General features: G+C 43.3%; 1 protein-coding gene across 3 annotated transcripts in view; it reads right to left on the reverse strand.

The window, feature by feature from the left end:
- The window catches only part of Prpf3 (pre-mRNA processing factor 3), a 34,483-nt gene extending 28,393 nt beyond the window's left edge, over positions 1-6,090 (reverse strand). Inside the window, exons 1-3 of one of the 3 annotated variants that reach the window (XM_042682081.1) lie at positions 6,014-6,090; positions 2,359-2,559; positions 1,459-1,589 (exon numbers count right to left, since the gene is read on the reverse strand). In XM_042682081.1, the coding sequence (XP_042538015.1) occupies positions 1,459-1,589; positions 2,359-2,503 (276 nt within the window). In that variant the 5' untranslated portion in view covers positions 2,504-2,559; positions 6,014-6,090. Of the gene's footprint in view, positions 1-129; positions 226-1,458; positions 1,590-2,358; positions 2,560-4,799; positions 4,845-6,013 lie in introns of those variants that run through there. The other 2 variants (XM_042682082.1, XM_042682083.1) reach the window with 2 other exon arrangements.
- Between the last annotated feature and the right edge of the window lie 5,668 nt (positions 6,091-11,758).

The following is an 11,758-nucleotide window of genomic DNA, read 5'->3' on the forward strand; positions in this document are numbered from 1 at the left end:
TTCCCCAATAACAGTTTGTTCTTATCATATAATGGGAACTCAAATATGTTGACTAATTTGCAAGATGAATTTAATAGGACCAAGAGTGGCCAACTGGAAGGGACAATGGGAAAAAGCAAATGTACACACCGGTGGTAGGCTTTGGGTGACATCCCCTCTTCACTAGGAGGGCTCGTGTTTTGCAAGGACATATCCTCGGCCAGGGGCGAGCGCTTCCTGGAACTCCTACAGTTCAAGAAAAAGGACTCTCCCATAATATATTGTGTGGAGTGGGGACTTGAATGGACCAAAAACGGGACCCATATCCCATGGCTATCTAGACTCCTTCTTTAAGAAACTACTTTTATTTATCCCACCCAATGTAGTCACTTCATTTAGAGCATGGCATCAGCACTTTCACAGTGGCATACTCTACTGTAACATAATTCTCACTGTATGTATCAGTCTGTATATACTGTGGACTAAATATAACAAAATTCAATATAAATCTGAAACTATAATTAACCCTAAAACTTACATAAAACTGCTATTTTTGTAATTTGTGACTATTTTATTGCATTCCTAACTTTGTATACTGCAAATTCTCTTAAGGCAAGGGACTATCGCTTAAAACCAGAAGGCATAGAAATTTCTATTGTTCTTGGTTCTACAGCCAGGCCAGGGGACCAAGCAGACATTTATTATCCACTCTTTGTGTCTTAGGAAAAGCAATGGGATAGCCAACATAGGAAAAGACTTTTGGAGGGTTTGATAGGAGTACAGAAACATTTCTTTTTTTTTCTTAAGAGAGAGAAGAGAAAATTTTAAGAGAAGCTGGCTAATTTAGGGAAATGAGATCAGAAAGATAAGCTACTGTACTAATATTTAAAAAGGCCATGACCAATCAGCAACCATAGAATGTAGTAAAGGGGATACTGATTCTTTTAGGTACCCCACTAATGGGACCAGATGACCCATAATATACTATATAACAAATGGTAGGCTCTCAACATATGAAAAATATAGTTAGTTTTAGATATCTTATCTATAAGTACACTGCAGAAAAATCTCTATGAAGGAGCATCAATAAGCACTACAGTCAAGTAGCAGTGGAGTCACATTCTGAAGCACCTTATTAGGCTTAAAATAAATCAAAGATATCGAATTTTAGAGCAATGAATTTATAGATAGTAGTAATGGAAGATAAAGAGAGACCTGGGAAAACATGAGAACCAAAACTCCTAACTATATATGAAAAAATGACAAAGCTGTCAATTATTTCTTAGGAATATTTCAAATGAACTTAGGTAGTTCATTGTTACAAAACAGTGATAATATAACTACCTTTTCTACTTTAAAATCTAAGGACCTCTTTTTAACATTAGGTATGCTACTAATGAATATTGAAGTGTGAGCCAAAGAAGGTCAGCAATTGTATCAAATATTCCTGAGCTCATTAGATGGTAAACAGTAACCTACCTTTAGCTCTCGTTTTCTGCTCCTGTCACTGCTGGACTTGGAATGCCTAGAACTTCGGCCTTCCTCTACAGCCTCAAACAATTTGTCCACAAATCGGAGAGTAGAATCATCAAGGAAAGGTTTCAGATGGTCTGAGAGAAGAAAAAAAAAAAGAGGTGGTAAAATTGAAAAGGTAATAATATATATTAGACATGTAAGTCACTAACACTGGAATTTTAACCATAGGAAGGACAGAAATAATGTTAATGTTCTTAAAATGTGCTATACTGAATAACCATGTGGTATGTGTAACAACAGAATTACAATTTCTATGGAGAAGGACGTGTTATTGCTATAGAAATCTACGTAATATGAGCATCTAACTTTAAGATACGGGCTTAGAGTATAGCTCAGTAGTAAAGCACTTGCCTAACATGTGCAAGGTATAAAGTTCCATTCTCAGCACCAAACAAAACCACACAAAAACAAACAAAAAGTATACATAGGCATAAAAATTCACGATAAATAATCACTCTAGACTTTCTCAAATAGCAAGTTGTAGGACCTTTTTAATGTATTTCATAAAGACTTCCATATAATGAAACATCAGTCAGAATCTGAATATCCACATTTGACTTCAGTATTAAATCTAACTCAGGTGACTCAGTATGATGGCAAAAGGGACTCAGTCTGAGATGCAAAATATGCCACAAATTTGACAAAGAATAAGAAAACTAGAACGATACAAAGTAAGAGAAAAATCTAGTTATTTAATCTATTTTCATTATAATAAAAGATACAAAATAAAGTGTGGCTTGACTTTTCTTTAGATGCTCCTAGTAGGAAGGATTTGGACAAGTTCAAAGTAATGTTTAAGGGTTATCCTATATACTACGTCAAAAGAGTCAGAGAGGTACATACCAGCTGCCTTCTTCTTGTCCATGCCCTTCCCCACACAGTTCAACGCTGCTGTTACCACAGTGGGCTCTGAGAAACCCAGCACTCTCTTCACTGTCTTTTCTATCCATGGTTTCAGCTCATCCAGCTCCCTCTTAGACAGTGCCATTTTTCAGGAAAAGGCAAACAGTAACTCAAATGGGATTCAACACACCTTAAAAGAAACTAGGAAAGAGTTAAGTTAGAAAACAGAAAACAAAAAACCAAAAACAAAACAACTAAGGGGATCTAGGGCCATAGTTAATATATCAGGAATTCAAGAATACCTTCCCAACTCTATTGTTAATGTCAATCCTAAGGCAACCTTTTCTACTTAATTTGAAGAAAAATACTTTCCCTAAGAACTGCTTCAAAGAAGAGGAAAACAAGTCCTTTTATTTATTTATTTTTTAAGACAGGGTCTCACTATGTAACCCAGGATGTACTCCAACTCTTTTTTCTTTTTGGTCAGTCATGGGGCTTGAACTCTGGGTCTGGACACTGTCCCTCAGCTCTTCAGCTCAAGGCTAGCACTCTACCACTTGAACCACAGCACTACTTCCGGTTTTCTGGTGGTTTTAGTGGAGATAGAGTTTCACGGCTTTTCCTGCCCAGGCTGGCTTTGAAGTGGGATTCTCAGATCTCAGCCTCCTGAGTAGCTAGGTTACAGGTGTGAGCCACCAGCGCCCAGCTTGTATGCCAACTCTTGTCCCTCCTGCCTATGCTCTGATTTTTTTTTTCTATGCTCTGATTTTTATAGTTAGTTACAGATATTCACCACCATGCCCAGCTTCATTTGACCCCACTCCCCACCCCTGGGGCTTGAACTCAGGGTCTGGAAACTGCCTCTGAGATTCTTTTGCTCAAGGCTAGCACTCTACAACTTGAGCAACAGAGCCACTTCTGGCTTTTTCTGTTTATGTGGTACTGAGGAATTGAACCCAGGGCTTCATGCATGCTAGGCAAGCACTCTACCACTAAGCTTTAGTTCTTCACCTGACTTTTAATGCTAACTCTGTAAGTATCAATGACATCTGAGGAATAACCAAAATCTGGGGAAAACCTAGTATGAGAAATGAGTTCTAGCTTTAAAATAGATCTTAAGGACTGGGGAATGAGCTCAATAGTAGTGTGTCTGCCTAGTATGAACAAGATCCTAGGTTCCATCCCCAGCACTACACAAATTAACTAAATAAGCCCTGTCAGAGATCCGTTTTTTTGGTTTTTTTTGGGGAGGGTCCGGTCATGGGGCCTGAACTCTGGGCCTGGGCGCTGTCCCTCAGCACTTCAGCTCAAGGCTAGCGCTCTACCAGTTGAGCCACAGCACCACTTCCAGCTTTTTTTCTTTTTCCTTATGTGGTGCTGGGGAATCGAACCCAGAGCCTCATGCATGCAAGGCAAGCACTTTACCACTGAGCCACCTTCCCAGCCCCAGAGATCAGTTTTTCTATTCCTTCCCCCCCCCCCCCCCCTCCCGTTGTGGGCTTGAACTCTGGGCCTGGGCACTGTCCCTCAGCTCTTCAGCTCAAGGCTAGCACTTTACCACTTGAGCTACAGTGCCACTTCAAGTTTTCTGGTGGTTTATTGGAGATAAGAGTCTCATGCACTTTCCTGCCTGGGCTGGCTTTGACCTGAGATCTTCAGATCTCAGCTTCCTGAGTAGCTAGGATTACAGGCGTGAGCACTGGCGCCCGGCCTATTCCTTCTTCTTCTAGGCAGGTATTAACACTAATCCAGGCTTGACCTTTTGGTTTCCCTTCTCCTAAGGGACATAAATTAAGGAGTCTTTACCTAAACCAGTCATCTTGTACTAAATCTTACAACCTTAAGAATGTTCTGTTAAATTTCTCTATAGGTTTATTCATGGCAGTGGGAATTCTACACACAGGTTATGCTACATATTTTACTGAGTCTCTCAGCTGACTCAACCAAGAGTAAACACTAAACTAAAACAAAAACAAAAACAAACATAACCCCACAACTAGTTGCTAGTGGCTCACACCTATAATCCTAGCAAATTCAGGAGGCTGAGATCTGAGGATCATGGTTCAAGCCAACCCAGGCAAGAAAATCTATAAGATTCTTACCTACAGGAAGCTACAAAAAATCCAGAAGTGGAGCTGTGGGACCCATGCTCACTCATGTGTGCTTGCTCGCTCTCTCTCTCTCTCTCTCTCTCTCACACACACACACACACACTCTACGTTTTGGATCTCACTCTTTCCTTTTTTTCTCTTTTATTCTTCTATTTTTTTAGCTCAGCAGAGAAAACATTTTATCATTTAATTCAAATTACTATAAAGTTTCAACATTATTCATATTTACATTTCATTCCTCCCTAAATGTTAAATCGTTTTATGGGCTGAGAAAACTATTTTTTTTGTTTTCTACATATGGCTTTATGATAGTCAATAAACTGTACTGACCTCAATTTCCCAGCTAACCTCTTCTTAATATTGCCAGGCATCATAGTAGATCTGGGTATCAATTGTTCAAAATGTGTTAAGACATTTTTTTTCTTCTAAAAGACAGTCTGATTAACATCTACCTTCTTGGCAAGTAATTTCCTAGAAGATCTATTGTCCAGTAGTTGATTTAATAATTTGGTAAATAAAGCTGGCAGATTAAAGTCATGAAATTATGATGGAAAGATTCTGTGCCTTAGTGACAAGTGACATGGATGGTCTATGGTGGCTGTTTTACCATCATGTAATGGCAGTAAAGTCTATCAATTACCGCATACTCAATATAATATACATTGTTAAAAAGAAGCATATGTAAGCACCACAATGGGAGTTGTAGACCACTCAGCACTAGAATGTACAAAAATAAGCTCACTCATCAGGACAATGAGCCACACCATTTACAAGCCCTTAGGTGACTTAATTCCTCAGAGCCTCCGTTTACTCATCTTAGTAAATAAGGACATCTGCCTTATTATCTACATTGTAATTCAATATTTAAGTAACTTCTAAGTAACAAGAAGAGTGCTTACTAGGCGCTGCACAGCCGTAGAACAAAACAGACAAGAACCCTCGCCTTACTAATGAGGCTTCATTTCCACTAGAACTGAATCACAGGCTAGAAAAAGTGGAAGCATTTTGAAGCTGAAAACAATACCACAAGTACCATGATTGGCCAAGCTGGAAAGTGTGCCTAAGTACTGTCACACCGCATGTACTCCGTTGGACACAACCTTCTACAAAAAGCTGTGCAAACTAAACAGTCAATGGACCAAAAAAAGTTGCAAACAGTAACTAGCTTGGCCACTTGTCAATTTCTCGACAGAAACTGTCTGGCGGTGGGGAGCTGGGGTGCGAAGGGCAGAAAGCTCTCCTCTGAATGAGCAGGTAGCAGGATGGAGTCTTCGCTCAGCAATTCCTTACTCTGGAGCTCCCACCCGATTCCCTACTCTTTCCAGTTGCCCCTTACACCCCCTTAAGCCTTCCCCGAATGCCCCACCCTGTCCCCTTCCCGCCCCCGCCCTTCGCCTCATTCTAACTCCTCTCGCAGAACCCCGCACTTCTCTCGGCCTCCTCCCCGCGGAACCCTCCCGCCTGGGGGCCCCCTTTGGATTGAGCCCGGGCCTCCGTGGCTTGGACCGAAGGATAACCCTGCTGGGCCCGGGGACACTACTCACCTCACAAACTTCAGCCCCTGAGACGGAGCCCGAACGTTACACCGGAACCGGAAACCTTCAGACCGCCCTACGGCCGGCCGTCGCTACCGCCACCGTCGCGCCACGCCGCGGTCCCCCAACACGTGATCAGGGGAGGCCGGGCCGCCCATTCGCGCAGCCGCAGTTACCTCGTTCCCTGTGGCCTGGCGCATGCGTATGATATCCTAAATCATTCCTCCACCCCCACCCCCCCTCCCCGTCCGCCTTCCCACCGGTCGCGGGCTGGAGGTTTTCCCATCCAAATCTAATAACTAGGTTAGTTGAAAGTCATGGTCGCCTGCATCAGAGATTGGGCTGTGGCAAGAAAAAGTGCGCAGGGCTAGAGGTAGGGCTTAGGTGGTAGAACTCCTGCCTAGAAAGCTGGAGGCCCCGAGATCAAACCCCAGGGATGCCTGAGGGTAAACTGGGCACCAGGCCTTCAATCTTAGCTACTCTGGAAGCTGAGATCTGAGTTTCCGGGTTCGAAGCGAGCCGGGGCAGAAAAGTCCTCGGGAGACTCTTTTATTTCCAATTAGCCACTCAAAAAGCAGAAGTGGCGCAGTGGCTCAAAGTGGTCGAGGGTTAGCCTTGAACAAAAGAACAAACAAACAGCGCTCAAGCCCTGAGTTCAAGTCCCTCAGCCTACACACACACAAAAGGAAGTGGGCTAAAACTATGCTACAAGTAAAAACTGAGCTTCCTCACTCCTGCTCAAACACGGCCTTTCTGTAGAAAACAAACTTCGCAGTGATCACTAGCATTAGCCATCTCTCCTTCACCTTTCTCCATAACAATGGTGCCAGAGATCATCCAGAGAAAAAGGACAAAACACATAGAAGAATATGTGTTGGTTTTGCATTTGCCAGAATAACATGCACCACAAGGTATACCCTACTCCCTTACCTCTGGGGAGCACGCAGATTACTATTCTTCCTTAGCGCATTAAGTCTTGCAGTCCTGACTGACTGCTGCTGTTTATTTAATATGACAAACACTTGAAGGCTTTTAGCTTGTAGCGCTTTGATTGTATTGCTCTTCACTCAGAGAGCTACAAGGTTTGAGTTAACAAGTTGGCAGAACTTGATAACATGTTGCTCAACTTATTCATGCCTCAGGTTGCTACCAATAGCACTTAATATCAACGTTTTAGAAAATATTCAGACAGGGCTGGGAAGGTGGCTCAGTGGTAGAGCGCTTGCCTTGCATGCATGAGGCCCTGCGTTCGATTCCTCAGCACCACATAAGAAAAAAGCCAGAAGTGGCGCTGTGGCTCAAGTGGTAGAGTGCTAGCCTTGAGCTGAAGAGCTGAGGGACAGCGCCCAGGCCCAGAGTTCAGGCCCCACAACCGGACCAAAAAAAAAAAAAAAAAAAAGAAAATATTCAGACAAAGCCTTTAAACAGAGTGCCAGTGGATCTAAGCCACCTGGCAGGCAGACATTGGGCGAAGCAAAGTTTGAGGCCAAGCAAAAAGTTCGAGAGGTCCCATTTCAACCAATGGCTGAGGGCAGTGGGTCACGCTTGTCATCCCAGATATGGCGGAAAGCCTAAATTGGAGAATTGTATTCTAGGGTGGCCAGAGGTTTAAACCCCAGTACTTCCAAAAAATAGAGAATCAGGAAGTGGCACTGTGGCTCAAGCTATAGAGCACTCACCTTAAGCTGAAGAGCACAAGGACAGCGCCCAAGCCCAGAGTTCAAGCCCCATGACAGACCAAAAAAAAAAAAAAATCAGTTGAAGAAGTTAATGAGTTCCAAATCTGTAGGAATGTTATACATGTTTTGTTCAGTGCTTTTTTTTTTTTCCGGGGTTGGGGGGGGGGGGGTGTGGGGGGGGTAGAGTCTGGTCATGGGGCCAGTACTGGAGTTTGAACTCACAGTCATAAGCTTGCTTAGTTTGCTTACTTGGCTGGTACTCTACCATTTTAGCCACACCTTCAGCCCCCTTCCTTTTTTTGCCAGTCCTGGGGCTTGAACTCAGGGCCTGGGCACTGTACCTGAACCTCTTTGTGCTCAAGGCTAGTGTTCTACCACTAATGTTACAGTACCACTTCCAGATTTTTTCTCAGTAGTTTATTGGAGTTTCGAGTCTCTTCTGGGGCTGGCTTCAAACTACGATCCCTAAATCTCAACACCTTGAGTACCTAGGATTACAGGCATAAGCTATTGGCACCTAGCAGTGCTTGCTATTTTGGAGATGGAGTCTGATGGACTTTTCTGCCAGGGCTGGTTTCAAACCTCAATTCTCTGGATCTCACCTCCTGAGTAGATAGGGTACAGATATGACTCACTACTGCCTAGCTCAAATAATTAATTTTACTGATTGTTTCCCCATTATAAAATTTCTCATTATAAAATGAGAATACAGGGTGATACACATCTGTAGTCCCAGCTACTAGTAAAGCTGATGCACAAAGATTGATTTAGCAATTATTAAATACTGATGTTGGTTCTGTGTGCCAGATTCAATGCTAAATGCTTGACACAATTATTTAATAATTTATCAATCACTACAGACCTGTAGATACCATTAGCCTCATTTCTCTCTGTGTAACAAGCAGCATTAAATGACTTGCTAATATCATGACTGAATCAAGATTTTTTTTCCTGTTGGTTGTGGGGCTTGAACTCTTGGCATGGGTGCTGTCCCTGAGCTCTTCAGCTCAAGGCCAGCACTCTACCACTTGAGCCACAGGGCCACTTCTAGCTTTTTCTGCTTATGTGGTGCTAAGGAATCGAACCCAGGGCCTCATGCATGCAAAACAAGCACTCTACCACTGAGCTACCTTCCCAGCACTGAATCTAGATCTTTTTGACAAAGCAAAAAATTACATATGTAAACTGACATAGAAGTGCCAACATTTTCCTTTCTTGTCAATCACCTATGTTTAATACATAGTTCCCTATTTCCTTTACTTTTAGTATATAGTGTTAGTCCTTTGTATTTTCAGTTAACATATACTCTTATTTCATACTTGTACTTTTGAAATGTATGATGTCAAAGTTAATGTAGTCTTGGTATTGAAAGGGTATCTGTTCACAGAAGTATAAGATCTTTAAATTATGATGGGAACAGGGATATCAGAGGCACATCAATGAACTGCTAGATATTTTACTTGTTCCCAGGATAAGAATAGGATGTATTTATCTACCCACCTGGTAACTGAACAAATGCAAGCCACTCTTGCTCTGAACCCAGTGGAGGGAGCCCATCCTCATTAAACCACCATGTAGTGTCTTCTGCATCTTAACTATCTGCTAAGACCCATCCTTGTTCACTGCATGAACAATTATCAGGATGGAGAGTATAACAACCAAATCAGTATTCTGTGTGTGTGTGTATGTGTGTGTGTGTGTGTGTGTGTGTGTGCTAGTCCTAGGGCTTGAACTCAGAGCCTGGTTGCTATCCCTGAGTTTTTTCCTCAAAGCTGGCATGCTACCACTTGAGCCACAGCTCCATTTCCAGAATTAATTAATTAATTTATTTATTTATTTAGTCAGTCGTGGGGCCTGAACTCTGGGCCTGGGTGCTGTCCCTCAGCTCTTCAGCTCATGGCTTGTGCTCTACCACTTAAGCCACAGCGCCACTTCCGGCTTTTTCTGCTTATGTGCTGTTGAGGAATCGAACCCAACGCCTCAAGGCAAGCACTCTACCACTGAGCCATCTTCCCAGACCCCATTTCCAGCTTTTTGGTGGTTAATTTGAGATGTCTTATGCTTCCCTGCCCAGCAAGCTTCTAACCATGATCATCAACTCTCAACCTTGAGTATTTAGGATTATAGGAATGGGCCACTGCCAACTGGGTAACCCTTAAGTTTTTGTTTTTGTTTTTCCAGCCATGAGACTTGAACTCTGGGTCCAGGTGGTGTCCCTCAGCTCTGCAGCTCAAGGTTAGTGCTCTACCACTTGAGCCACTGTGCCACTTCCGGTTTTCTGGTGATTAGTTGGATATAAGAGTCTCAGATTTTCCTGACTGGGCTGGCTTTGAACTGCAATCCTCAGATCTCAGCCTCCTGAGCAGCTGGGATTGTAAGTGTGAGCCACTGGCGCCGGGCTAAGTATTTTTTTTTTTTTTTTTTTTGTTGGTCATGGGGCTTGAACTCTGGGCCTGGGCGTTGTCCCTTAGCTCTTCAGCTCAAGGCGAGCGCTCTACCACTTGAGCTACAGCGCCACTTCCGGTTCCCTGGTGGTTTTATTGGAGATAGGAGTCTCACGGTCTCTCCTGCCTGGGCTGGCTTTGAACCGCGATCCTCAGATCTCAGCCTCCTGAGTAGCTAGGATTACAGGCGTGAGCCACCAGCACCCGGCCGGGCTAAGTATTTTTAAGAGAGCTCAGAAGCAACTTCAGACCCAGGAAATATTGTCAAGTAAGAGGCCTGGTTCTGCTTCTACAAACATGCTACTGCGGCAAAGGACACTTGATAGAAAATCATCCAAAAGTGAGGCACTAAAGAGCAAAGACTGAAAAGTGATTCAGTAGTTTTTTTGGTCTGGGAAAACTAGATTTGAACCTAAGACATGGAACTTAATAGGCTAGAGCTGTTATCACCTAAGCCACACTACTAGCCCCTTCGTTTTTTAGTTAGTCTCCGTTTATACTCAAGGGCCTGGGCTGCAAACTTACTTGTCCTTCCCTGTGTTGTTGGGGATGAGTCACATGTCACTCTGCCACACCACTGGTTTATAACTTCTTTTTGCCTGGTTTAGTTCTCCCAACTTTGAACTATATTTTCCAGCTCCTCTATTGCTTTTTAAACATTTTTTTTGGGTGGGGCAGTGCTGGAGATTTCAATTGGGGTGTGCACATAAGGAGCAATTATGCTTCCACTGGGCTAAGTTCCAACCTTAAAAGGTGATTCAGAAGTTAATATTAGTTTGTAAAAATGTAACAAAGTGGTGGCTCATGCTGTAATCCTAGCTACTCAGGAGCCTGAGATCTGAGGATCACAGTTCAAAGCCAGCCTGAGCAGGAAAGTCCGTGAGACTCTTATCTCAACCACCAGAAAAACCAGAAGTGATGCTGTAGCTCAAGTGGTAGAACACTCACCTTGAGCTGAAGAGCTCACCACTTCCAGTTTTCCAGTGGTTTATTGGAGAAAAGAGTCTCATGGACTTTCCTGCTCAGGCTGGCTTTGAACTGTGATCCTCAGATCTCAGCCTCCTGGGTAGCTAGGATTACAGGCGTGAGCCACTGACGCCCTGCCCATGAGATTTTTTTTTTTTTTTTGGGGGGGGGGGTCTGGTCATGGGGCATGAACTCTGGGCCTGGGCGCTGTCCTTCAGTTCCTCAGCTCAAGGCTAGTGCTCTATCACTTGAGCCACAGTGCCACTTCCAGCTTTTTTCTTTTTGCTTATGTGGTGCTGAGGAATCAAACCCAGGGCCTCATGCATGCAAGGCAAGCGCTCTACCACTGAGCCACCTTCCCAGCCCCCAGGAGACTCTTTATCTCCAATAAACCACTCAGAAAACTGGAAGTGGCCCTGTGGCTCAAGTGGTAGAGTGCTACCCTTGAGCTGAAGAGCTGAGGAACAGCGCCCAGGCCGAGTTCAAGCCCCATGCTCGACAAAAATAAATAAAAGGTGCCAGATGTGGTGGTAAACATCTGTAATTGCAGAATTCAGTAGGCTAAGGCAGGAGGTTCTCAGGGCCAATAAGGAACGTGGGCTATGATTACTTAGCAAAAGTATCTAAAGAAAAAAAAAAAAGGAAGCTAAAAATCTGAAACCACT

This window comes from Dipodomys spectabilis, unplaced genomic scaffold (assembly GCF_019054845.1).
Source record: "Dipodomys spectabilis isolate Male_0828 unplaced genomic scaffold, ASM1905484v1 ptg000069l, whole genome shotgun sequence".
Classification (NCBI taxonomy): Eukaryota; Metazoa; Chordata; class Mammalia; order Rodentia; family Heteromyidae; genus Dipodomys; species Dipodomys spectabilis.